General features: G+C 35.7%; 2 protein-coding genes and 3 long non-coding RNA genes across 9 annotated transcripts; all 5 read left to right on the forward strand.

The window, feature by feature from the left end:
- The first annotated feature begins 469 nt into the window (after positions 1 to 469).
- On the forward strand, positions 470 to 924 carry LOC108561365. Its single transcript, XR_001891010.1, has 3 exons — positions 470 to 591; positions 650 to 757; positions 841 to 924. It is a non-coding gene; the product is annotated as an uncharacterized LOC108561365 (long non-coding RNA).
- Positions 925 to 2,157: 1,233 nt separating this feature from the next.
- Positions 2,158 to 11,557, forward strand: LOC108561369. The gene is made up of 9 exons (XR_001891011.1): positions 2,158 to 2,183; positions 2,243 to 2,341; positions 2,400 to 2,580; positions 2,953 to 3,111; positions 3,449 to 3,616; positions 5,236 to 5,333; positions 7,026 to 7,516; positions 10,282 to 10,455; positions 10,556 to 11,557. It is a non-coding gene; the product is annotated as an uncharacterized LOC108561369 (long non-coding RNA).
- Positions 11,558 to 13,877: 2,320 nt separating this feature from the next.
- LOC108561370 lies at positions 13,878 to 14,498 on the forward strand. Its single transcript, XR_001891012.1, has 3 exons — positions 13,878 to 13,954; positions 14,030 to 14,216; positions 14,365 to 14,498. It is a non-coding gene; the product is annotated as an uncharacterized LOC108561370 (long non-coding RNA).
- A 191-nt stretch (positions 14,499 to 14,689) lies between these two features.
- On the forward strand, positions 14,690 to 18,922 carry LOC108561367 (probable cytosolic iron-sulfur protein assembly protein Ciao1). 2 transcript variants are annotated; one of them, XM_017919267.1, is made up of 5 exons: positions 14,748 to 14,982; positions 16,407 to 16,519; positions 17,852 to 18,188; positions 18,251 to 18,540; positions 18,602 to 18,922. In XM_017919267.1, exons 3-5 carry the CDS (start codon positions 17,860 to 17,862, stop codon positions 18,871 to 18,873), a joined length of 891 nt encoding a protein of 296 aa, XP_017774756.1. In that variant the 5' UTR covers positions 14,748 to 14,982; positions 16,407 to 16,519; positions 17,852 to 17,859; the 3' UTR covers positions 18,874 to 18,922. The 2 variants fall into 2 exon arrangements, with proteins under 2 accessions (XP_017774755.1, XP_017774756.1); XM_017919266.1 differs by lacking the exons at positions 17,852 to 18,188; positions 18,251 to 18,540; positions 18,602 to 18,922 and adding exons at positions 16,642 to 17,104; positions 17,162 to 17,745 and having other exon boundaries at positions 14,690 to 14,982.
- On the forward strand, positions 18,817 to 27,332 carry LOC108561366 (peroxisomal acyl-coenzyme A oxidase 3). 4 transcript variants are annotated; one of them, XM_017919265.1, is made up of 10 exons: positions 18,817 to 18,875; positions 23,887 to 24,006; positions 24,072 to 24,233; positions 24,636 to 24,791; positions 24,848 to 24,995; positions 25,065 to 25,236; positions 25,296 to 25,575; positions 25,698 to 25,829; positions 25,890 to 26,238; positions 26,301 to 27,332. In XM_017919265.1, the coding sequence occupies exons 2-10, from the start codon at positions 23,890 to 23,892 to the stop codon at positions 26,858 to 26,860; spliced, it is 2,076 nt and encodes a 691-aa protein (XP_017774754.1). In that variant the 5' UTR covers positions 18,817 to 18,875; positions 23,887 to 23,889; the 3' UTR covers positions 26,861 to 27,332. The 4 variants fall into 4 exon arrangements, with proteins under 4 accessions (XP_017774754.1, XP_017774753.1, XP_017774752.1 ...); XM_017919264.1 differs by lacking the exon at positions 18,817 to 18,875 and adding an exon at positions 20,034 to 20,341; XM_017919263.1 differs by lacking the exon at positions 18,817 to 18,875 and adding an exon at positions 20,369 to 20,705.
- Positions 27,333 to 27,913: the final 581 nt, after the last annotated feature.

A 27,913-nucleotide genomic window follows, 5' to 3' on the forward strand; every position in this document is an offset into this window, starting at 1 on the left:
AATCATTCCTCTCTTCCAAAGAACGAACGAGTCATTCGCGATGAGCTCAGTTTGATTAACACTAAGCAAAAACAAAAAAATAAAATAAGATTTAGACAAGAAATGATTTGGAATCAAGGTCTCTCTCTTTTTTTTCGTAACTTAATTACATTTCCTATTCGACCGTAAAAGGAGCGGAATTAAAAAAAGGAGTTTGATTGAAAAGAAAACGTCGTGTTAATAAACATCAATCAAAAAAATAAAAATGAAAAAACATATTGAAGAGTGATAGAAAGACCAAATAACTAATAAACAAATTGCGTCTCTCGAACTACTACTACTACTACTGTGTATTCAATTCCGTCCAAATTTGGATTTAATTATGATTGAATCGTACAACTCGATTATTCCTTCCTCCTTTTTATCCATGCTTCTTTTTTCTTCCTCGTGTAGTTGATGATGATGATGATTCATCTCCCCCAAAGAATCATCGTGACTCTCATTTATTTTTCACACCTACTAGATTATTGTTGTAGGAGTTTCTTTTTTTTGTTCATTACATTTCTTCATATAATTTATTGATAGTTATTATTACGTCCATCCAATTAGCAGGTATTGCATGTTGAGTTTGTATGATTTTAATGATACTAATTTCGTTGAATTGTTTCAGAAAGTCTACTTAGAAACTTTGGTTTTTGGTTGGAAGAAGTTTGATGGAAAATTAACTTTGATTACCTCACGCATCCACGCTTTATTCCACGACTATTTCATCAATAAGGTAAATTTAAGAAAAACAACATAAATCATATAGTAATAAGTTTGTTAGTTTTGAAGTACTCTAATTTTGTTAAATTGTTTCAGAAAGTCTTCTTAAAACTATTGATTTATGTCTGGAAGAAGTTCTTAAGAGAGTATTACATTGACTATCCTACGCATCCACCCTTCAATCAACAAATTTCATCAATATCATTTAGGTAAATATAAATAATCTATTAAAATATGTGTGATTGTTGTAGCAATTATTGGAGGAAAATGAAGTCTGTTTACTATATGTGTAGACTATATAGACTCATGTTCTTATAATTATTACATAACTAGTCAATCGAATCAGCAGGTGTATAGTATATTGAGTTTATTAGAAGTGTACTAATTCTATTAGTTTCTTTCAGAAAATCTTCTTAAAACTATTGATTTATGTTTACAAGAAGTTCTTAAGAGAGAATTACATTGACTACCCTACGCATCCACCCTTAATTAGCAAAGACTATTTTAAGAATATTATTCAGGTAAATATAAATCTATTAACTAATAATTAGTGTAGTTATTAATAATTTTGTTTCAGTTTAAAATATGTGTGCTTGTTGTAGTAATTATTGGAGTCTGTTTACTATATGTGTAGACTATATAGACTCATGTTCTTATAATTATTACGTAACTAGTCAAACGAATCAGCAGGTATATTTTACATTGAGTTTATTATAAGTTTAGAAGTGTACTAATTCTATCAATTTGTTTCAGAAAATCTTCTTAAAACTCTTAAGAGAAAATTACATTGACTACCCTACGCATCCACCCTTAATTAGCAAAGACTTTCATTAAGGTAAATATAAATAATCGATTAATTAATAGTTAGTGTAATTATTAATAATATTATTTTATATCTGTCCTTGATGTAGCAATAGTTGGAGAAAAAGGAAGTCTGTTTACTATTTGTGTGAACTATATGGACTAATATAATTATTACGTAACTAGTCAATCGAATTAGAAGGTATATAGTATATTGAGTTTATTATAAGTTTAGAAGTGTACTAATTCTATTAATTTCTTTCAGATACTATTAATTTATGTTTGGAAGAAGTTCTTAAGAGAAAATTATATTGGCTACTACCCCACGCATCCACCCTTCAATCAACAAAAACTATTTCACCAATATCATGCAGGTAAATATAAATAATTTTTAATAATGTTGTTTCAGTTTAAAATATGTGTGCTTGTTGTAGCAATAGTTGGAGGAAAATGAAGTCTGTTTACTATATGTGTAGACTATATAGACTCATGTTCTTATAATTATTACGTAACTAGTCAATCGAATCAGCAGGTATATTGAGTTTATTATAAGTTTTGAAGTATACTAATTCTATTAATTTGTTTCAGAAAATCTTCTTAAAACTATTGATTTATGTTTAGAAGAAGTTCTTAAGCAGGTATATAGTACATTGAGTTTATTATAAGTTTAGAAGTATACTAATTCTATTTGTTTCAGAAAATCTTCTTAAAACTATTGATGTTTAGAAGAAGTTCTTAAGAGAAAATTACATTGACTACCCAACGCATCCACCCTTCAATCAACAAAGACATGCAGGTAAATATAAAAAATACATACAACAAATATAAGTTTTAATTATTCTTAATTGTTGTAGATAATACTTTTTTAAGTCTCAAGTATTGTTTTAAGAGAAATATTTGAAGAACGCAAGTATATTTACTTGTTATGCTCAGTCTACATGCACAAATATTGTTAATTCAATTTTTACAATGCTATAAAAATATGGATCCAAGCGTACATTTACAGACAGACATTGTCTCTTCTCGAATATAAAAGTAAGTACTAAAAGTCTATATATAGACTACACTTATTATTATCGTACGATTTTTTTTTCTTAATATTCGCTCGTTGCATAACGTCGCGTCGTCCTTTTGCTCTTCCATGGATATTTGTTTATTATTGTGTCTGCGATAAAAGTATTCGCATCGCGACTCCCAATTATATATCTGACACCTCCACTGCATACTAATTCCACGCAGACTAATTAAATCCGAGTTATTCGTAGTGCAAACACGCTGTTAGAATTCAATTTAAAGTCAATGTATTTATATGAATGATCATGCAATAATTAGTTAAGTTAAAGTAATATTTTAATATCGAAACTAATTGTTAATCGAAGTGCTAATTTTTATACTCTTTTTTTGAAGGTTTTTCCGACGTTCAATTATAAACCCATCGTTTGAATGTGGTACAAGGTATTTGAAGGAGCCGAAGGACGGGGAGATAATAAGGAAACTGCGTGGAATATAGGATCGAATCGGAGTGAGAGATAAAAAGGAGAGGAAAACGCCGTTTGATATCAAATTGTAAGTGTGATTACATGTAGATTTTTATTGCGTCTTAATCTAGTCTTGAAGATGAACTCAATTTTGACTAATTTTTGTTTCTTCAAATACATTTAAAGTTTCATTTCAATCGCAATACGTGCGAAGTAATTTCCTTCTCAGATATAAAATCGAAGCTGTTTCTATTATTATACATTATTAACATAGATAAAAGAAAGGAGGTTTTACTTAAAGATTGAAATATACGGTTTTCCTGGATCGTTACGTTACGTTGAATGCTGTAAATCAATTGTTGTAGACATAAATTATTTAATTCGATATTCCTTAAATGATTAAGGATAATAATTTAATGTTTCAGCGAAGCGGTGCTATTCATTCCGAGAGGAAGACGTCTCGCGGAAAGGGCAAACGGATAATTTTATGCGAAGAGAATGGACGAACGAACGAACGGGGAAGAGTAATGTCGGATTCTTCATCGTCTCGCATTTTCCGCTTCTCCTCTTGATAATTATTACGCAAAAACGAGGTAAGAATGCAGGTTACTAGAATCTTGTGTCGTTATTATTATTATTATTATTAATCAGAGAGAAGAAATATAGAGAAGTGAAGATGCGATTGAGAAGAACAAAAAGAGGACGTTTGATATTGTTTTTGATATCCTTGAAGCCTTGATCTTTGTTCTTTTTTTTCGTAAATATCGTCTTCTCTTCTACTTATTCCTCTCTCCTCTCTTATTTTTATATTCGCAGTATCTGTTTCTTCTTTTCGTCTGTTCGCATTTGCGGACGCCCTTCGATGCCCGAAAAGGACTGAGGACCTTGGTGGCTCTTTGGGTGCGAACGGAAAGCGAGAAATGACGAAAATAGTATTTATGACATCACCGACGTCGACTAGGAAATAAATAAGACTTTTGCGGATATTAAATTTAATTTAATATGACAATTTCAAACAAAAACCGTCGCAAATCGAATCGGCGTAAAATGAACCATTATTTACAGTGAGGCAACTATAGGGTTTAGTTCTATATAAATGTAAAATCATCAATTAATAAGCGTTATTTCGCAGCGGCTTTATTGTGAATCGGCGTAAATCGAATCGGCGCAAAACGACGTTTACCTGTATACCTGTAGACTTTACTAATTGTTCAAATGTTTGTTCAATTGCTCTGACAGACGGTTGACATATGACATGTGACATATGACATAATTTGAGAGGTTACTTTTTGCAACTTATCAACAACATTCAACAATAATATATTTAGCATTTAGATTTTCATTATTAATTCGTGATTGGAATAATATTCGTCATAATTTGAGAGGTAATTTTTTCTTTTCCCCACTTGACGACAATTAAAGTTTTATTCATAGTTTACGAAGAAATCAATGATGATACATTGACATACTTATTTGACACGTTACATTCTCGGAAGTTTGTGGAATTGTATCTTTCCTTTGAAAGTAGGGATTTCTTGTTTTCGTTTACAATAATTAGAGTTTCGACAAACAATTAATCACCAAAGTTTTCGAATCGAATCGATTTGCATAAATTAACAACAAAACTATTAAAATTTTTGATACGTATTTACGATGCGAACACACATTCACACGCTCTCATCTCATTATCTTTGAGATTCAAGGTTAATTACCGAACGCACGCAGCTTTCGGTTATATATATATAATACAAATTGAATCGGTTATCGCGAGCATAAAGAAGATTATTAATTGGTGACTTTTTTTTTTGTTGTTGTTATGGTAACTGAATCGATTGAGCCATAAACGAGAAGAAGGCGACGGCATCAATTTGCGTGATTTGTTTTTGACGTTCGACAAATGTCAAGGATCCCGATGCTCTCTACTCGCGTTCGTTATTAAAACATTATTACGATTTGAAACATTTCCTACCAATTCCATCTTCGAATCGTAACCGAAAATTTAATTGCGAAACGTTTTTTGTTGTTGTTGCAATCTATCAAAATAAATAAAAACCGCAATTGGAAATACAAAGCCAACTGAGGTGTAAAGATAACCCGTTAACGGTTTCCGCAATTAACCTACTTGATAATAATATAAAGTAAATGTTTCGAAATCTGCAATCGATTCATTTCTATATTTAAATACACTATTTATCATTACTGTTTTTTTTAGATTTAATGTGGATTTTCGTTTCCGGGATTTCATCATGTAGTCGCCGACGATGATCACCATCATCATTGAGCATTCTGCAGTCATCGCACTTTTACTCGGTGAGTTGTGATCTGCGTCAACGCTATAATAAATAATGCAAACGTTTTTACATCCAATTGAAGACAAATCGGAAACCTTCTAATGCACGCAGCAAACAAACACCGCAAACGGTTGTTTCTTTATGTGAAACGTACACAAATATTTTGATTTTTGATTCATCCAAAAATTTTACTCGTTAATGTGTCGAAACGTGTTTGGAAAGTGCATGTTGCTATCTTGTTTAAACTCGGGTGTTCCGTGGGGATCGGTTCTGGGCTCTACAACTGTTTGCTAATTGCAAATGTTTATGTTAGAAGAAGAAAAAATACGTTTTTTTTTGTTCCTCTCTCGCTTGATTAATTATTAGTTTCGATTGAGTAGGTAGACAATGAGCAATTACAGTCTGAATGAATTGACTTAACGTAGGAATTTATGTGTGTGTGTGCGCGGTAATTAAGAGGATGGAAATGACTTCCGGATTATGAATTTAATTGCAGGCGTCTGTCGTGTTCATTGTTACACGTCGATTATCGTTTTGCAGAATTCATAAGAGGTGAACAGACTCGGAAATTTAATTAATTGCATTGCAAATATAGTTTTTCATTTTGTCAATTTTTCAAAGCGTTAAGATTTTGCGGTAAACCGAAATCGACTCGTGTCGCAAACATAAAAGAACTAATAACAATTAGAGCGTCGCATAGCAACAGAAACAAAATAATAATACTAGCAAGTACGTAACCAGGAAGTCGTGGAAACAACAGGTAGTTTGGTTAAATGAAAGACGAAACAAAAGCATCTGGTAATTGCGAACCGTGCCAAATTACGAAGCCCCAAAAATAATTTTAAAAAAAGTACACACATTCAATTACATCATCCTCTTCTCTTCTTTCTTTCTTTTTTTGTTGTTGTTTTTGCAATTGTAATATTCCGAAATGTATTTTTTAAACATTGATATTTCGTGTCTCGTGCAACAAAATACGACTTTAATAATTTTGCAATCTCATCGTTAAGAGGACGTTAAACTCGAATCACCAATTGACCGTTCACAGCTGAACTTGCAAATTATCGTTGCACTTTTTTTGTATTATTTCGCACTTTTCACTGATTTACGCGTTATCATTTTCACCAAACGGAACAAAATAGTAGTAACAAAAACAAAGGAAAGGCCGATGTCCGATTTCACTTGATTTCTTCAAGGTTGAAATAGGAAATAAAAAATAAAATAGAAATAAAACTTCACAATCCAATAGAGTTTGCACCGTTTCCTAGACGATACTTTCAAGGTGTTTTTCGTTGCGTTTCTTCATAAAGAAACTGAAGCTTTAAGAAGACAAGTAAAAAAAAAAGTGAATAATAATCGAGGAAAACGAAAACCGCAGTTCGCGATGTTATTAATTTAATTTAATTTGGCGCGGGTCACGGTTGAGGTGTGCTTTACGTGAAACGAGCGGCGTCGTCGAGCACAAATCCTCCGGTAAAAAGAGGTTTACTTCTTCTTGTTTGTTTGTTGGTTGGTTGGTTGGTAGGTTGTACTTGCTGTGTATCAAAAGCGGGATTCTTGTCCTTTCCGTTGGACTTGGCAACAAAGAAGTCATCGACTTTTGAGGTGAGATATTTAAGGATTTGTCTTTTGCGTTCGATGATCGTTGTTCTTGTTGTTGTTGATGTTGTTAATATATTATTAATGTGGTGTGTGCGTGTTTATGTTTCAGATGGTTGTGTTGGGAGATGAAGAAGACTTACCGATATAAAGAGAACGCTTTAGAGATTTTGCAGCAGGGGATAAAATCAAAGGGGGACCAAAAATGTGCATATTCTGATGCTGATCCAGCGCGCGTTCGATCGGATTTGTATTTCGGAATCCGTAAGTACAATTACACTTGGATAACCTGTACATACGCTATTCGCACTTTTACGGATGGTTTATCTTCTGCAAGATGCAGATTTTTTTTTGATGTTGTTGTTGTTGTTGTTTGTTTGTTCTAGGAGCAAACGCGAGGTCCGAGCGCGGTCAAATGCAACGGCGGCGATGGCATCGCGCAACTTTATAACGCGAGGAAAAAGAGAGCGAACGACCGACGACCCATGGTCTCCCAATGGTATGGAATGGAATGGAACGGTGTGGGTACCGCATCGAGCGGAATGGAATGGTACGGATAGAGATGGAATGGTGGAGAAGGAGGAGATGGTAAAGAAGGAGATGGTAGGTAGTAGAGTAGAGTAGAGTCGTCGTAGTCGTCTTCTTCTTCTTCTGCACTTCTTCTCTCGCAAACGCACCCCACCTTTTCCTTCCTTCCGTCTGGTCTTCTTAGTAGGGTCACTCACTGGAGGAGACCATGACCTTACAATTTGTTGCACCATCATCATCATCCTCATCATCATCCTATTTCCATCCTGCTGCTACAAAGATATTGCATTTCTCTTCCTCTGTCGAATCACAGAACCACCCAAATCGATATCCTGATTTGAGAATCAATCATTTATATTTACTCTTAAGACAAAGTCTGCAGTATTAATTGTTTATTTTCACGTTAAAACAAAATTTAACAAATTTTAAAGAATTGAATGTTTTAGAAAAAAATGCGGTAAATATCTTTTGATATTTTACCAATTAACATTCAAGTGCATTAGCTATTTATAGTTATTAGTTATTCTCGAAAGACTTTTTCATAATGAAGCCGGAAAGTGGAGATTTAATTCAATCCATTCTATTTCTTCTCAAAATAAACAAAAAAAAAAACAAACAGTAACGAATTAAGTTTGCTTGTGCTTCGCGATATTAAATTGAATTTAAGTTTTTCTTTCTTTCTTTCTGATGCTCTTTGCTTTTTCTTTTGTCTTGAGGTGAGAAAATTGAATGCGCGTCCACTAATTTCAACGCCCTTAAACATGCAATTGTCCATCTCATCTTTAATTCTTTTTTGTTTTGTTTTCACTGCTGCTTCGAGTGCAAGAAGAGAATTGTCCAATTTGAGTGCATTTACTGTCGCTTTTCCGTTTCTCTTCCTTCTTTTTTTTTTATTTAGTCTGGAAAACATTAGTCCGCGAGGAACGAACGAACACATCCGCCCTAGCGTAACATTTTTCATTATTAAGACGACCTCGACAGTACAAATACCTTTACACCTATAATTTGCAACTGCCAAGGACGGCGAAACTTTAACCATTCCGTTCTTGTTTTATTTTTATTATTTTTTTTGGTTCTTTCGCCGTCATTCATCGTTCCTCTTTGTGCAATTTCGTTTGAAATCTCGATAGAATTCGAATTCGGAATTTTTATTTTGTAAAGAAGATATCTCTTGCTTGTTATATGCAAAAATAAAAAGGTTAAAAGGGGAAACACGACAACGCGCGGCCGTGTTTCTTCGTCGAACATTTTTCGGCTCCACCGAAACACGTGCATAACAAATAATATATATATATGTGTATCGAAACGCGCTATTGTCCAAGTCAGATCGGAGATTGTAATTACAACAATATACATCGGAGTCGTGCGGTTGAACTACAAGAGGAAAAAGTGCTCGAACGAACGACATCTATCGAATTACGCGACAACGTAATGACATTTACCTGTCACTTTTTAAAACTAATAGATTTTATTTTTTTTCAACGTTGGTAACAAAAATTAACTTTAATTTTGAGTCAACTTTAAATTTCCGATGGTTGGCATTATTTTGATTGTGTTCTGATTTTCCAGTTTCGTTCCATCGAAATGCGTACGCGCAGCAAAACATGAAATATAAACGTACTTTTGACCATATTGAAATAAGCTTTTACTCGTGGCACACTTACGGCAGTTTTGCGGTGACTTTCTGAAATAAACAATGCGATCCATAAACGCATTCAAATTTATCGAGAATTATTTACTTATCTTTTTTTTTTGCATACGTTGAGCAACTTGGCGCGATGCTCTCGAAAGAAAGCATAACTCGCAATGTTTCTTCCACCCTAATTGACATCTGTCAATTTGCAAATTGTACCAACTTAAATATTTGACACTTGACATTTACATAACATCACTAACATTTTATATTTTAGGATTATTATTGGATTAGAAAAGAAACTAATTTAAGTTTAATAATCGTTATTGCGAAGCATTGAAACGCACCGGATCCTTTCATAATCCTTCTTTTTGCATTAATCGCTTTCACGGTGATTCGAAATAGAATGCAGAACGTTGTTTGCGTTTTCTTTATTTCTAATGAATTCATCTGGAAATATCGAAAAACGAACTGCAATAATCTCTCACCAACCATCATCATTAATTCTCACTTTCACTCTTGCAAACTTGAACAAAACAAAAACAAAAGACACATTTTTCAAAGATTGTCCCCAAACTAAAAAAAAAACGAAAACAATGCGAGAGAAGCGATCAATCTCAATCATAGGACTTTCCCAATGAAATCCGTTCGAAATGTTAAATATTCACATTTAAAATTTGCGTTTAAGAATTATCGCGTAACAGTCGTAGCAGTAATGATTTCGTTGTTTTTACTCCATCATTTTTTTTGTTTTTTCTAAGCACTTGACATTTACAGCTAAAAATTAATTAGATTTAACGATTCGTTAATTATATTAAATTGAGCATAGATGAACTTAACATGTTATTTTTTTTAGCTGCATGTCTCTCTCTTATTGTCATGACAACGGTTATTGCAAAATATTGTCTGAGTGTAAACAACAAGACTAATGTGTTTCGACCGTATAAATAAGTTTTACGGTAACCTTTTTATATAATTTGGTGCACGGAATTAAATGGATCGTTGCTACGAAACGAACACTCACACACACACAAAAAAAGCGAATCGTTTCTCAACTTCTTTTGTCTTTTTTGTTGAGTCATATAGTTGAAAGTAGAAATTCGAGCATATTATTATTATTATGATACATATTCAAATTGCGTAATAAATAAATAAATTCTTCTTAATTTTCTTATAAATTTTCTTATAAATTTTCTTATGTTTACAGGATAATTTCCTGAGATAATTTTGAATTGGATAATTATGCAACCAGAGGTACGCGTAACAGTTGTCAATAATTTGAAAAGGTTTGCGCGTTGCTACGCGACGCTCTCTGGACAGTTAAACGTCCTTGGTTCCGGATCCTGTTCGGACGGGCGGCAGATTCGAACTTTCGAAAAAGGTATGTGAAATTAGTACCGATACAAATTTGCAATAACAAAATTAGATACGTCAGTTGGACGTTTAAATGTCAGAAAATGCTGTTATACGGTTATTTTCAGATAAACGCAAAGAAATCTCCTAGGAAACAATATGTTACCATGGATATTAAATAAGTGCAACGCCAGGTAATGCTAAGTAATTTACTTAATTTCGCTAATATTTAGGATTGAGGCAATAATAGCCTTAGCACGGAATCGTCGAAGGTTACGGTTATGCCAATTTCCTGTTTTTTTTTTTGCAACAGCAAACGCAATACGAAGAAGGAGAAGAAGAAGATAAAAATGCGTAAGTACGTCGCGTTTTTTTTTTCTTACATGTGATTTCGCAAGTCGCCGAGGTGTACAAACTTCGTGCAGGATCATACCATCATCATCGTCGTCAACCTATCGGAACCGAAAGGGAAGAGAGGACGAGGAGTGAGCGAGGTTCGAGCGAAAAGTGATTAACAGTAATAAGCGAAACGCTTTTCCAGAAAACAATACGAAATGCAGCTCTAACGGTCCCTCGTTTCCTCCTCCTCCTCTTCTTCGTTTCTTCTTCCTTGTCCTCCTCTCAAGCACTGTTAGTCGGTTTGGTTTGGTTCTTCGGCCTAACAATTGCACGTTTTAACCGCGAGAAGAATGCCTCTCTCTCTTACTATCTATCTCCAGTTTCTCGGAGCAATAAATTTGTGCGCGCTTGATTAATCGATTCAAGAAAAATGAATTACAATTTTTATTATATTGTGTGTGTGTGTTGCCGCATCCTGCACAGCACCGTATACGGATGACTGAAAGAAGAAAAAAAATGCTTACCCATTGTCCGAACATACGAGTTTAATAGATCCGAGAAATTGACGTTTGTGGATGATTGAAAAATGCGTTGCGTAAACCGGCAATCTTGACAATCTTGTCAAAGTTGTTGTTGTTGCTCTTGTTATTGGGTTTTATCGTTAAAAGTGTTTATTAAATGCCGAACGACAATTATAATATATTGTAATTGTCGGCGTAGGCATACTCACTTTTCTTGTATACCTTGAAACGTGCAAATTTACATCGTTCTTAGTAATGTTACAGTTTTTTTTTTCTTTCTTCTTTCAATTTCGAATAACCTAGCGCAACTATTTCATTTGCGTCAATAGAGTTTGTACGCGTTTCAATCATTTCCATTCAAAATCTACAGATTGACAGTTCAATTTGACGTTTATCTTAATGGATAAATTGAATACATTTTGTATAACAACTTAGCATATGGTACATTTAATGATAGAGGTTACGTATTCACATTCCTAATATGCAGTCAATAATTTGACGTTTCGTTTGACAACTGTTGTTGATTTGTATAACCCATTTATTTAATCATTGACATTTCACTTTGTAATTTGACATTTTTATGTGACAGATATTGTTGATTATTGAAACTCTTTTGTTAAATCATTGACAGTTGACTTTGACGTTTCTAAAACTGACTAAAATCGTGAATCGTGCTTAGTTTTAATAAGTTTGTGCACTCTTTCTTTTCTCGAATCTCTCTCCACTTTTTTCTTCATCTGTTCGTTTCTTGTTCTTTTCATCTTCTGTCGTCGCTCGTTGCGCTTTAAAGTGCATATACATAATTTTATAAAAGTGTGTTCGCGGCCCACGCGAATTCACCCACAAGTCGGCTTGGGTTTTTTTTTGTTTTCTTATTATTTTTTCCGCCAAGGGATTCTGACAAAGAGCTGTGTGTGAGAGAGATCCTACACGCCGGTGTGTTCCGAGAAAGTCTCGAGAGAGTCCAGGTGCGCTCGTGTATATGCGTACAAAAACCACCCATACACACTCACACATGCATACACATACACAAAATATATGTATTTCAGTGTGTGTGTGTGTGAGTGGTTGTTCAATTCCATTCGTCTCCTCTCAAACACAATGACACTAATAATCGAAACAATAGCCGTCCGCAATTAGCTATGCAAATCACCCATTTCCATTCCGTGCAAAATCCGTAATAATAACAACGTCTTCTTCATCATCATCGTCGTCGTCTCACCTTACTAATTACTAATTTACAAGAAGAAAGGATAAAAACCCCTGCCGCCTGACGTTTAATATGAAGTCTGGGTTTTTTGACAGGAGAGTTGAACGCTCGAAGCAGCAGCAGCAATAACAACAATCCCTTAAAATTCTTGGAACGAGTCTGAATCGGACGGGCCTCTTCTTCTTCAGATTCAACAGACGGACGTGTTAAAGACCTTTGCGCGAAGTGTGCACGAAAACAAAACACTCGACTCGAATTATGTTTCATTTCGATCGCAACTTAATCCTTGACATTTGACACGTTTCGATTTTAATCTAAATTTGACATATGTCAAATAAAAAAGTTGTGTTTGCGTAAGCGAAACGGAACATCCCGAGATGCTCCAGTTTCATTAAACAAACTCCTCGTTTGTCTTAAAATAATTGCACAATTGCATGTTTAGTCTGAGATCCGAAGTTATTCTTGGATGCAAGCGCGCATCTGCCTCCGCACTTTTAAAATCGCACACATTTCAAACGATTTTCAACTCACTTGTCACCTGTCGAATTCGATTTAATTGAATCATGCAACATTTTGTTTTAATTGTCACTTTGACATAATTCAAAACTGACTTATTTATTTGACATTTTAACATAACCAATAATTGACTTATTTGTCACTCTGACATAATCAACTATTGACATAGCTGACATTTCTACATCAGTTATTTTGTAACATTTGCTCGCGTTTTATTTCAATTTTCCACATATCTCCAGTTTATAAATGTACATTTTATTTAGATGAAGTGAGGACGTTAATCCCCGGCGATATTTATTCGTGGGAAATGTGAGGTCACATTTATACTTTTTTTTTGGTGTGTGTGCGAACATTTTTTTTTTTACTTGTTTTGAAGAAAATATTAGTATTTATCGCCTATTACGAGTCGTTCATCTTATCCAATTAAGTTTTTGGTAGCGATACCGATTTCCTGAGCGACAAAATTTGCATATCATCACCATGGCTTTACAGCTTTAGAAATGACAGATCAGAAATACTACGCATATTTTCATGTGCACTTCATTCACTTGTTCGTGCAGTTACGCAATTGTTTTTTTTTTCTTTCTTTCTTTAATTATTATTTATAGCTTCAAGTAATGACTCATTTTTTTGTAAGTCAATACGTTTTCTTTCCCACTCACTATTTTTTTTTTACAATCGTATACATTTACGTGTTTCAATGAATATTATTTGACAGAAATCGATCTGTCAAACAAAATATTTAACAAAACTAACGAAAAGAAGAAATTATAGTTATAAATTAATTGATGAGTTAACAGAAGATTTTTTTTAAATTACCTCATCGAAATTTGAAATTGAAATTAATGATTAACCTCAATATTTGCAGGATTGACAGATTTCGATGACAGTTGCTGATTTGATGCTGCGGGTTGTCAACTGCGGAAATTCAAATGTCAAAGGTGAATTAATGTCGATAAGTTCCGAGTATTACGCATTACTAATAAGAGAAAAATCCCCAATTTACTTTGTTTCAGATGAAATTCTGCGAATGTTTGACATCGATTTTTAATGTATGCAACATTATGCATTCTGCAATACGTAATGTGTTGGTATACGATTAACCTAAATCTTTGACAGGAATGAATCGAATTAAATGACAGTTGCTGATTTGACGTCTGAGATGTCACCAGTGGACAGATTCAAATTGCTGAAAGTTCAAAGGTAAGAAATAATAAATGATGGTTGAAAATCCAAGTTAAATCACGCAAATTCTCAGTATTAATATCGATTTTCAAAATATTATATTTATTTAATATATTATAAATTCGGAGACGCGGATGACTGATACAATCACTTATTTCCTGCGTAGGATTCTCTCGGCTGTGCAGTCTCTATCTCTGTTTCTTGTGGCCCCATGAAATGAGGCGACCTTGGGCCAATTTTACCTACACTTCTCTCGCTCTACGGACGAAAGTGATTTTATCGAAAGCAAAGAACGACAACCAAAAGACACACATAAAACAATAAAAAAAAGTCGCGATTTGTAAAATTATAAAATAGGAATTATGCAATTCGACACGATTATACAATTTGAAATGACGCGCGAATTATATTTAAGCGAAATTAATTGGTCAACGTGATGCAATTTGCTTTTTTTTTTGGAGAACACTTACCAGTCAAAAGTTGCCAGTTCGGGTGAAACATCTGCTTCTTGTTTTAATTCCTTTATTTGTATGCTTTCAGATTGAAGACATCAAATGGAATCGATGATGGTGATCGAGAAGGAAGGAAGTTGTTGTTGTTGTTCTCGATGTTGTCTTCGTTGCGAATCCCGATGACGATGGTCGAGTGCAGAATTTGATTGGTTCCGATTGTGTTGGTGCAAGGTGGGACCTTTTTTTCCGGCAATTTCCTCCGATTTGTGCGAGGAAACTGTGCAGATGTGCTGCTGTTGCTGCTGCTGCCTGCTGCCCGATGGAACGAGCAGGTGAACTTTCGCGCGACTGTTAAATACTAATAGCAGCAGTTAAAGAGCAACAGAGTCAGTCACCTGGTGTTGTTGAGACAAAAACTAGTTATAAGTTGTCTTAGAGGGATACACACACACACACACACACAATGCTCTCTCCTGCTCTGCTCAGATGCTTGGCGTCTGTACTCTCCGGTTTCCGCGCGCGGAAAACTCTGAACCGGAAATCTCTTTAAATTCACACAGCTCACCTCAACCGGAACTGCTTGCTTAATTCACGACTTCCGGAAATTCCGGAAACGCGTCTACGCATTTGGTTTCTTTCGTATGTTCCTTTTTTTTTTGTTTTTCCCTCGCTCGCTCGCTCGCTCTCGACCACACGACCAAAGCAACAACACTTCATCTCGCATATTCTGACCATATATAGAGAAAAAGAGGCGAAACGCGCTTCTGCGATCGTCGCTCGCTCCGTTCCGATTTGTAAATAACTCGCGCCTTGGGAATAATAACGCAATGCAATATATATATTTATGTTCCATCTAGAGACCTTGGTCCATCGCCCTTTTGATCATCCATCTTGCACGCACTTACACCGCGTCATTAATCAACGCTTCCGGAACGTCAATAATTATAATCTCTCCATGGAAACAACATATTATTTCCCTTAGCAACAACAACAAAAACAAATTACGAAATGCTCTGATAAAACTTTAGAAACACCAATTGTTTAAATATTCAATTCATTGATTATTCAATTTTCATAAAAGTTACTGATTTAGAAAAAAAAACAACGATAATCATAGCAATCATTTACTAAATAATTTATTTCTAACAATTTATTATTAATAATATTAGTTTACATTTTCATAAAAATATTCAAGTATCGTAAAACTCTTATTTACCATTATAATATATAGGCAACTTTACAATCTCGATACATATATGATCTAATCCAATTAGCATATTTAATCTTCTTACATATCTTCCAAACACCGCCACCTAGCGGTCGCTTATACAGTTTGCGAATTAATCTCAATGTAGGCAACTCTTCTCGCAATTCTAATTTTCAACGTTCAAATTACTTTGAAGCGAGCCGTCAGGTGGCACCAAACAAAAAGTAGGCAACTTTTCGAACAGATTGAATTTAAACATTTTACACATTTTATAACTAAACTGTTTATATTTTTTTTTTTCAAATAGTTTAGAAAATTAAAATGATTACTTTACAATTAATATAAATCCATATAATTGAGATATTTTTAATAATTTAAATATATCAAGTTATCATTTTTTTAAAAGAGATTTATATCAATTTATTATTGATAAATTATCATTTGGGTTAAGATATGCGCGGTGAAAGTGAAAGGTTGTTATATAATTAGAACGTATCTTTTTTTAGTATTACTTGTATAAGTGGTTGCCTAAATTTATTGTTGTTTCAGTCACTTTTGATCAGCAGTTATTCGCCACTCTTCTGATTGATTTACTATTGGAATTGATCGTGTTTCCAATTGGATTGATTCCTGCTGAGCTGTGATTTGCGAAAGGAAAGCAGGTAAATTTAATTGATTAATTATTAGTGGTATGAGAATTATGTATGTGAAAGATTGCTGAAAGTGTCTTAACCTAACAAAAAGAAAAGATAAAAGCGATCATTCAAAGTGATGGGTTTTCCAGAGCGATGGGTAAACTAGAGTTAAATCAGACGCTGGGCAAGCACACGGGGCGCGTGTGGAACGTCGCGTGGCACCCGAAAGGCGAGGTGTTCGCATCCTGCGGCGAAGACAAGACCATCAGATTGTGGTCGAAAGAGTTTGGCAAATGGTCGAACAAGGTGATACTTGCCGATGGACACAAGAGAACTATCAGAGAGATCGCTTGGTCTCCTTGCGGAAACTATATAGCGTCGGCTAGTTTCGATGCGACGACTTCGATTTGGGATAAGAAGTCCGGGCAGTTTGAGTGCAACACGACTTTGGAGGGGCACGAGAACGAGGTGAAGAGCGTCGCCTGGTCGCAGTCGGGGCAACTGCTGGCGACGTGCAGTCGGGATAAATCTGTGTGGGTTTGGGATGTGGCTGAGGAGGATGAGTATGAGTGCGCTGCAGTTTTGAACGCTCATTCGCAAGATGTGAAGAAGGTTTGTTTTGATTATTTTACAATAGAGTTTAGCTGAGATTAAAGTTTAATGTTTCAGGTCACATTTCATCCCAACAAGAATTTATTGGCTTCCGCTTCTTATGATAACACTGTTAAGATATTTAAGGAGGATCCTTCTGATAACGATTGGATTTGCGTGTCGACGTTGAGCTCGCACGAATCGACTGTCTGGTCTTTGGCTTTCGATAAGACGGGCAGCAGGCTGGCTACTTGCAGCGACGATAAGACTGTGAAGATATGGCAGGAGTATGCTGCTGGTAACAAGGAGGGAATTCCTACTGGTGATGAGGAGAGCGTTTGGAAATGCGTTTGCACTTTAAGCGGGTACCACACGAGGACGGTGTACGATATCTCGTGGTGCAGGAAAACCGGACTGATTGCGACGGCCTGCGGGGACGACGTGATAAGGGTGTTCAAGGAGGAGGAGAATTCCGATCCGAACGCCCCCAATTTCGCGATGGTCACGTGCATCGAAAAGTCGCATCAGCAGGACGTGAATTGCGTCGCGTGGAGCCCGAACGGCGACATTCTGATAAGCTGCAGCGATGACGGCGAAATCAAAGTGTGGAAGTACACTGAATGATTTCGCACTTTTCGCCAACTTTTTATTACTGTTTATTAAATCGTTTTTTTTTTTAAATTGTAAATTGTTTATTTCCATTCAATTCCAAACTTGTATTTTAAGATTAATATTATTTTTTTATTTATGTTTTTTTTTCTATTTCAGATTTTTTGATGTTGTTACGGAGTTTGTTGCGTAAACAAGTATTGTTTAGTCAGTTTTACGTCAGGAATTTTGGAGTTATGGCGGAGCACAGCTACACGGGAACTTCGCTGCAGGTGATCCTGGATCGTCTGCAGGAATTCGCTCCGCTGAATTTGGCTAGCAGCTGGGATAACGTTGGTTTGCTGGTGGATCCGATGTCCAGGTCGAACATCACCAACATCCTGCTCACGAACGATCTGACGGAGGACGTCGTCGAGGAGGCGGTGACCACGAACTGCGGCCTGATCATCTCCTACCATCCGAACATCTTTCAAGGGTTGAAAAGCGTTTCAAAGAGGTTCCATTTATTAGGAGATCAGCTGAAGTATCTATAAATTCGCAAGTTTCTGTCTATTGCAGGACGTGGAAGGAACGCGTCGTCGTGCAGTGCATCAAGAACAACATCGCCGTCTTCTCGCCGCACACGTCGTGGGATGCGGTCAGGGGCGGAGTCAACGATTGGCTGGCCGAGGCCCTGCCCATCGCCGAATCCCGACCGATCATGGCGTACCAGACCGATTCGGACATCGGTGCGGGCAGATTCTGCACCCTCACCGACGAGATCACCGTCGGCGATGCCGTCGACAGGATCAAGAAGCACATCGGGATCGATCATCTCCGTCTAGCTTTGGCTCGCAACCAAAACGAAGGTCATTCTCATAAATTCAACTTTTCCTGCAGCAAATTACATTTTTTTTTTAATTTTTTTAGATTTCAAGATTAAGACTGTCGCTCTCTGCGCCGGATCCGGCAACAGCGTTCTCAGCGGAACAGAGGCCGATCTCTATTTGACCGGAGAGATGATGCACCACGACGTCCTCGATGCAACGCAGAAGAACACGCACGTCATATTGACCAATCACAGCGATTCCGAGAGGGGATTCTTGCGCAGCTTCCGGAAGCAACTCGAGGAGGACATCTTGAGCGGAGAAGCTAAAGTGATCGTTTCGAAAATCGATCGCGATCCTCTGAAGACCGTCTGAAGGTTTGTCTCCCTTTTTCTCTCTCAATAAAATTCTGATGCACGTTAAATCTACAATTACATTTAACGAACAATTACATCTGTCTTAATCATAAATTTATATATAGTTTAATGGTGTTTATTATTATTATATAATGTCAAATTTAATTGATAACAGTGATGCCAACATAATAATTAAAAAAATAAGGTTGGTAATGAAATCTGCCTTTTTGAAATTGGTAACATTGATTAATTAATTTATTATTTGGAAATAGTTAGAATCATTCGAAGAATTTTATTAATTGTTTAATCTATAAACGAAATTCACAAAGAAAAAAATAATATTTACACTAATAAATATTTGAAATATAAAGCAATTAGCGGCAAATTGATGTATTTCCAAATAGTATGGAAATTGTTCGATAGATGTCGCTACTGTAAAAAATGTTCAGGCAACCCAAGTTGCGTGTCGCGTGCGAACACATTTTTTCTACATTTAATTTCAGTTAGAAATACGGGAATTTCAATTTTAATTAATCAAAATTTGCGTTCTTGCACTTACCTTGCATGATTATTGCAAAAAATACAAATTAATCCATTATTTACAATAGATAAGAACGTAATTGACGTAAAAGTGATCGCAACAAAATTACTATTTTCGATATATAAATTCATTGTTGCATTTATATAATTGATTCCCAAGTGCAATTAACGGAAACGTATTATTTATTGATAAGTCTAGACGATTATTTGCATTTCGTTTCACAGAAACAATAGATCAATGGTTTAATTGGATGCATTTCGAAATTTCGTAAATTTATCGCATTATTTTTATGCGCAAATTAATGGAAATAATTTATTAACAAAAGAAGTAAGAAATATTAATTAAAAGACGTATCGAAATATTTCCATGGTAACAGAGTTACAATTTTGACGTGTTGACATGTAAACAAAACACTGCATTATTTACACGGCACACCGCTTGGAATATTGAGAAACATTCTTTCTTTTTTTTTACCTGAAAACAATTAATTAATTATTTGGGTAAAAAGTTAAGCGAACGCAAAGATTAGCTGAAAAAAAAAATGTGGGGAAATCGATTGCGCTAAAAATACGTTTGAAACGTTTTGGGCTTGGGCACATGCGCCCACCCGAAACCGGATCGAATTCACCTGCGAAGGGTTGATGATAATAAATCGGTTGAAAGAAACGATCAAAGCGGGCGATGATAACAAAAGATGTGCGCTCTATGTGCAAGGTGAACGACGCTCTCTCAAATGAACAAATGAAAGAAAATAAAAGAGGGCGATCGCAGCACGCCACTGTTTTTCTAAAAGCCATCACGTGATTATCTATATACTTACCTATATATATATATAGTTTTTATGTGTATATTACAAGTGTGTGTGTATATATATGAAATACACACGTGAAAATCTTTTTAGCCGGATAGAGCTTAGCACGCTGCGGATAGGTTAGAGCGATATATAGTAAGTACATAGTGTGCATACAAAGTATATAGTGGGCATGTGTGTGAGTGCGTGTAGAGTGAGATATGGTAGATATATATGGGCGCGTTGTGGTCGGGTTAAATGAAATAGTCCCGGCTTTTCGTTGATGACCGACGGACGGACGGACGGATGCAGCAACAAGTTAGTTTAGTATAGTATAGTTTCTAGTATACGTGCTGCCGTGTTGTAGCGTGCTTGCTATTACCAGAGGGGCGTCATCCTTCGCGCGCACTACATATACATTTCAAGTGTACTTACTAATCCACATCAACAAATTACTTCTCTCTTTTCAACAAGAGATTTGTTTGATTGATGCCGCACCGAATCGCCAGCAGTAACTACTGTAAGTCGTCCACTCTTTCATCATCATCCGGATCAAGCCACCACCCCAAAATCCGCTCGATGACACCGCCTTCCCCATTCATAAACAAACGCATCCAAATTAAACCTAACAAATCAACCGTTTTTTACCATTTCGCTTTTCACGGTTCGCCTTCTCCTTTGTCGCCTATCTACGAAACGCGCACCGGCTGATAACGAGAAAAAGAGTAAATTAAATATTTACCTGAAGTCTTATCGTTTCGCTGACAAAATAAACTTTACACTTTTTCGGTAACTGTCACCCATTCATAATTTTAGTTGTCAAAGTTGTCAACGGCACTCGAATTAATTGGAATTCATCTAATTACCAACCTCGATAATTAAAACTCACTAAAAATTCACCAATTCATTTGTGATTAATCACTTCGACGCATTAACAAAATAATTAATTTAATCGTAAATTATCGATAATAACGTAATCGTTTCGAACAATTTAAGTTGGCACCTGACAATTTAACTAAACTAAAATGTCACTAATTGACAATAAATTATTCACGATTCATTAATTTTCTCTATTCACGTAGCATATTAGGAATTGTTTATCGCTTGTAATTAAGTTGGCATCTGCGAATGTTGTTATCGATTTCATCAATTCGTTCTTATTAACCTTCCTTTAATTGGTGCACGATTCGCGCTTTTGTTTAAATACCAACACATAAACGAAATGAGTTTTAGTCAAAAATAAACATATTTTTATTTATTTTTTTATATATTGGTAACTAATAATTATTTGTGGATTGCACCAATTAAGTTAGTGTTTTCTTATTGTGTTACAGTTGGTAATAAACAATTGCTTAATAATGAGTAATTATTGAACTCATTAATTGGCAATCAATCTGAAACGTAAACAAATTAACTGAAATTGCAATTTTTAGGAAAGAATAATTACTTAATTTACTCGATTTGATAGCGACGAAAGGAAAAACGTGTTTCTTTGATGACACCTCAAATTTGACACAAACAAACGATTTGTGCATGTTATCAGTTGGTATTTACTAGTAATTAACTAAAAAATAAAAAAACACTAAAAGGTAAATTGGGTTGCGTTAATTTGTTTACAATATGTAATCGATGTTATTCGAAGAATAAGTTTAAATAAACTTAAGTTAAGATTAATAATTAAGAAGGAAATAAATAATCGCAACTGTTTTTTTGTCCTGAAACTGGGCCGGAAGTGAAGCGATAATTTTTTTCGTCGACTATTTCATGCACGTGCCAATGCCAAAATTAAAAAAAACGTTATACAACGTCATGTACATGTCAAATTATACGTGACGTTTTAATTGTCAAATTGACATAACACCAACAATAACATAATAATTTTTTTATACACAAAGAAAACTAGAGCAATCACGTTAATTGAATGCACGCAATTAAATATTAAAAAAATCAAATTAAACGATACAAAAAAGAAACTGGTGGCAGAAATGGAATAGCAACGTGTTTAAGTTAACACTTTTAAATTAGTTGACGGAAATGTATACGCATTTTCAGCATTTTCATCATGTTTTTTGTTTTTTTTGCTAAGCATGCTTATTATAAAGTGAAACGATTGCAGTTTTTTTTTTGTTTGAAACAAAAGATTAACGTGTTTTTCAAGGAATTTGGTCAATTAGGATAGGTTGATTGTGTGCATAATCGTTAAATTTTTAAAAACTTTCCTTAAAAGTTAATTATTAAGTTTAGATCTTAACTAAATTCAAGTACACGGCGATAAATATAAATGTAACATTTGCATTATTTTTTTTTTGATAACATCAAGAGTGCTCGCATTTAGAAAACTTATCGTCGAACAACATCTACGCACTTCAGACGTCGTCTAATCAATGAAATTACTCATTGCAAAATCTATATTAATAATTCGAAGAAAACTACAACATTTTTTCCATACGAAAAAAAAAACGAAAACGTATATAAAACAAATGAACTGACGAGTTTACGTTACGCATACTCTTACGCAATTGTTTCTTACAATTAATATTAATGAACCGAGACCTCATCTTAATACGGTATTGACCTAGAAATTAAAGGAAGCAAGCAAAAAAAAATACACGCGTTACAAAATCGTCGATCTTTTCGATGCGAAAAACACCGATAATCGTGGAAACTAGTTTAGTTTATTGTATAATTTGCGATAAGATTTGGATCGAGACACAATAAATACGAAGTGAGTCATTTCGGACTCACCCGAGAAATGCATCTCACGTGATGCGATGCGTTACGTTACGTCATACGTCAAATTTGACATTTGAACATTTCAAAAATGTAAAATATATTGCATAACTTTTCATTACCACCAAAAACAACAAAAAAAGTAAATAAATATTGAGAGAAAGTCGAGAATATCTTTAATAAAATTAGAGGGGAAACACCGGTCTTTCGTCCTTGAGCGTAACATTCTTGATTTTTAAATTTTACTATTAAATTTCAATGAACAAAAAGATAGGCAACACATCGAACTCTCTTAGATTAATGTAAAGATTTTAATTCTTTCGAAATAGAACATTTTTTGCATAATTTACACGTTTTTTTTTTAGTATCTTTCGAAACCTTTGATCGCTGTAAAGTCAAGATAAGTGAAGCGCGCTTCCACTCCGAAAAGCACTTATCTAAAGCGCCAAATCCGAGCGTGAGTGGACTAAAATCGCCAAGATTAGAACAATGCGAAATTCATTCAGTAAAATTTGAAAAATTATACTTTTACGAAGAACAATTTAATTTGAATGTAAATAGATTTAATGATATGTTTGGAGAACAGAACAATAATTTCCATTTCCTGTCCAAAATTGTTTTTTCATATATATTGCGGTCTATTTATTTACTGCAGCGGACGGGAAAATAACGCACGATCGTTAAAGCCTTGCAAATCGGTGGCATTTGTTTTAAATATTTAATATTTCCGTTGCTGGGTACAACGAAACAACAAAAATGTTCGAAGCATTGTTGTCAAATTTATAAATTTTGATTGAGATTTCAATTTTAATTTTTAATTCAAGCATTTGTGTACTGTTATTTATATTGATTACGTATTCAAAACACGGCGATTTAATAACAGTGCTTCCTATAATATAATTTCTTTGATTTAAGCAACGTTTCAACTTTAGTTTTGTTAATGTCAGTGCATTTTTCTTCTTCTTGTTCAGATTATGGATGTTCTTGAAGATATGCCGAAAGGTCCTTTGGACGTGTACAGGAAGCAGGCGTCCTTCAACTGGAAGAAATTGAAGTACGTTTTCGAAGACGAAGATCTTTATAAACTAAAGGTAAAGTTATTATTAATTAAAATTTTCTGGTTATTTTTAAGTTTTTTTTATTTTTTTTTTCGCAGTTGCACATATGGAAAACGCTCGAGGAGGATCCGATCTTCAGGAGGCCGGAAGTGGAGTTGACGACGGAGGAAATGAAGAGGAGGACGGCGATACAGTTCCATCAGTTCTGCAAGTACAATTTCTTTCCGTCGGACATCTCGTCGTGGCCCTACAAACAGAAGGTTCGTCAAATTTATTCAAAAACTTTTAAGTTGGTAATTATGTCATTCGCCATTTGTATTATTTTTTGTTTCGAACAGTTGGCATTTCGTTTTATAAACAAATTATTTGTTTTTTTTTTTCAAATTAGTTGACAGTTTGAATTGTGTACAAGTTTAGTGTTTTTTTATTCAAAAACTTAATTAAGAGTTTATTAATTGGATAATTAAGAAGTAATGGTTAATTTATGAGCTACGACTTCCTCTCTTTGTAGCCAAAGAATGGATAGTTTGTTTCTCAACAGTTGAGAAGTTTCTCTCCGAGCAATTGACAATTTGTTTTCGAACAGGTAACTGTTTTGTTTTTTTTTTGTGTAGCTTGATTGTTTAATTTATGAAATTATTATAATTTTGTTGATTTTGCAGACCAGGATGGTGATGACTCTGAACGAGTCAATAGCCGTTTGCTTTCCAGATATCTCTGTGAAGCATGCAATTGGCATGAGTCTCTTCACCAATTCCTTGATGACTTTGGGCACGGAGAGACACAGGGCCATCTATGAAGCTGTTTGGAACAGGAAGGTGCGTGTCTCAGAATAGTACTGTTTTTTTTTAAATTAATGTTTTTGTAAATTTAGATTTTAGCCTGTTTGGCTCTGACCGAGGTGGCTCATGGAAGCAACACGAAGAACATGAGGACGATGGCCACGTTCGATAAGAGCACGCAAGAGTTTGTAGTGAATACTCCCGATTTTGAGGCGGCCAAATGCTGGGTGGGCAACTTGGGTAATTAAGCGATTTCTTCTCTTGATTTCTGCAGATTTATTGAATTGCTTTGATTTTTTTTTTGTGTAGGAAAAACGTGCACCGTTGCTCTACTGTTCGCGCAACTCTACACGAACGGTCAATGCCACGGTTTGCACGCCTTCGTCGTTCCCATCAGAGACCCGAAGACGTTGATGCCGTATCCGGGGATCGTCGTCGGCGATTTAGGCGAGAAGATTGGATTGAACGGAATCGACAATGGGTGAGTCTCGATCGCCGCAATTGAGCTGCAAACTTGCAATCTAAACTGTTCGTTCGTAGATTCATCATGTTCCAAAACTACCGGATACCCAAGGAGAACCTGCTGAATCGTACAGGCGACGTGACTCCTGACGGAGATTACGAGAGCAGTTTTTCTGATCCCGCGAAGATCCTGGGCGCCGCATTGGAGAACCTCTCGACGGGGCGCGTCGGCATCATGCAGGAATCGACGAACAATCTGATTTGCGCCATGACCATTTCCGTACGATACGCGGCTTGCAGGAAGCAGTTCGGTCCCAACGGTGGCGAGGAGGTCACCATCATCGAATATCCTCTGCACGTGAGTAAAAAAAGATGCTTATTTTTAATGCTCGCGTATATTTGGTTGCATACGTAACGATTTTTTTGAAATTGTCAAATTAAAACACTTTCTAATTGAAATATTGGACTGTTTGTTTTCAGCAATGGAGGTTGTTCCCATATGTAGCTGCAACGACGGTGATCAAGCTGTTCGTGAAGGGTTTCACGCAGGATTATTTGAGTGCTGTCGAGCAGACGACGAACTCGAACGGAGGTGCACGAATGGACAGCCTCGTAAGTTGACGACGTTTTTTTGTAATGTATGTAATTTTGTACTGATGATGGTGTTTTCAGAGCGATCTCGTTTCGGAGATTCATGCGATCGTCTCCGGGTCGAAACCGCTGATAACGACGACCTGTATGGCCGCGATCCAAGAGAGCCGCGAAGCTTGCGGCGGTCACGGTTACCTGAAAGCCGCCCGATTGGGTGAGCTGCGAAACAACAACGATCCGTCTTTGACTTATGAAGGCGACAATAACGTCCTCATCCAGCAGACGAGCAACTGGTTGATCAGGCAATGGAACAACGTGCTCGAGGGTCAAGGTACCAGCTGTCCACTCAAGTCGTGCGACTTCTTCGCCGACCACAAGCGCATCTTATCGGGCAAATTCCAAAGCAGCACACCGATATTATCGTTTGAATGTGAGTATATCTGTACACTAGACTATCGACTATAATTACAATTTGACTAATTCGTTTCACAGTCATCAAGGAGTGTTACGAGTGGTTAATTACCTACCTGGTTTCCACGACGAATGATGCGCAGAATCAGCTGGTGGCTAAAGGCATCAGCAAGTTCGATGCCAGGAACCAAACGCAAGTTTACAAAGCGGCGATCCTCTCGAAGACGTACACTGAGTACCTGGCGTTGCGCTACTTCTGGAGCAATCTCTCCAGAGCCGACGACACAATGCTGCCGACGCTCAAGAACCTGGGTTACCTCTACGCCCTGTGGTGTCTGGACAAGCACCTGGTGTACTTCTTCCAAGGTGGATACGCGTCCGGTCCGCAAATGGTCGAATCCATAAAGAGCAACATCGTGCGTCTCTGCGAGACGCTGAAACCGGAGGTAGTCGGTGTGATGGACGCCCTCGCTCCACCCGATTACATCGTCAACTCCGTTCTGGGCAGAGCCGACGGAAAGCTCTATCAGAACCTCCAGCGCGAATTCTTCGGCAATCCTGGATCGATGTCGAGACCGAGCTGGTGGCACGAGGTGATCGTGCAGGATGCACCAGACATCAAGTTTCTATCGAAATTATAATGATTTCCCTCTTTTAAATTCAATTTATTATTAATCTGCAAATTCAAAATCCGTAGATTAACAACTTACTTACTTACTTCATCTAATTGAATCTATTTTAAACGTATTTTAGCGTACTTTTACTCGCAGATGCAAACGTAAATACACACAAACACACACACAGAGATAAATGAGTATATTTTTATTAAAATTATTCAATATACAATTCTTGTTGTTTAATGAGTGATGACCATGTATATTATATATTCTATGATGAATCTTCTGGAAACCCTCACAATTCCTTCTTCTAATATATAGCATTAGGTGAAAACAACTTGGATAGATTATTTATTAAATGTTAGACCAAAACAACAAACAAATAAACTTAATTGCATTTAGTTGTATAGAGATATATATTGTATATTGTAATTGACTATCGGACGAGAGGTGTAATGTAATTTATTTTCCGAATAAAGATTTAATAAAGATGATATTTCATGTGTTTTTTTGCAAATTCAATACACTTTTTTCCAATATTCTACAGCTCATAGCAGGCAACTCGGCAGCAGTACGAAGATGCAAGTAGACTCGTTGGAAAGGTGAGATCTTCAGCTTTCATCCAAGTGGTCGATGATGTAATTATCTCAAGGGGTTGTCGAGTTATTGACGAAAAACTGAATTACATCCATTTTTTGACAAATTCTATTCACTTTTTTTCCATTTTCTAAAGCTTATAGCAGGCGACTGGGCGACAGTACGAAGATGCAAGTAGACTCGTTGGAAAGGTGAGATCTTCAGCTTTCATACAAGTGGTCGATGATGTAATTATCTCAAGGGGTTGTCGAATTATTGACGAAAAACTGAAAAAAAATCGAAAAAAACGTCGTTTTTCTCTTACGTAACGAACATTAAGTAACTTTTGTTACATGAAAAGTTGCGCAATACTTGCGTGGATGTTATTATGCAATAAAATCATAAAAAAGTTTATTAATTTTCGAGTTATTATCGAAAAACTGAATTACATCCGTTTTTTCACAAATTCTATTCACTTTTTTTCCATTTTCTATAGCTTAT

The sequence above is a fragment of the Nicrophorus vespilloides genome, unplaced genomic scaffold, assembly GCF_001412225.1.
Source record: "Nicrophorus vespilloides isolate i.1.1-1 unplaced genomic scaffold, Nicve_v1.0, whole genome shotgun sequence".
Lineage (NCBI taxonomy): Eukaryota > Metazoa > Arthropoda > Insecta > Coleoptera > Silphidae > Nicrophorus > Nicrophorus vespilloides.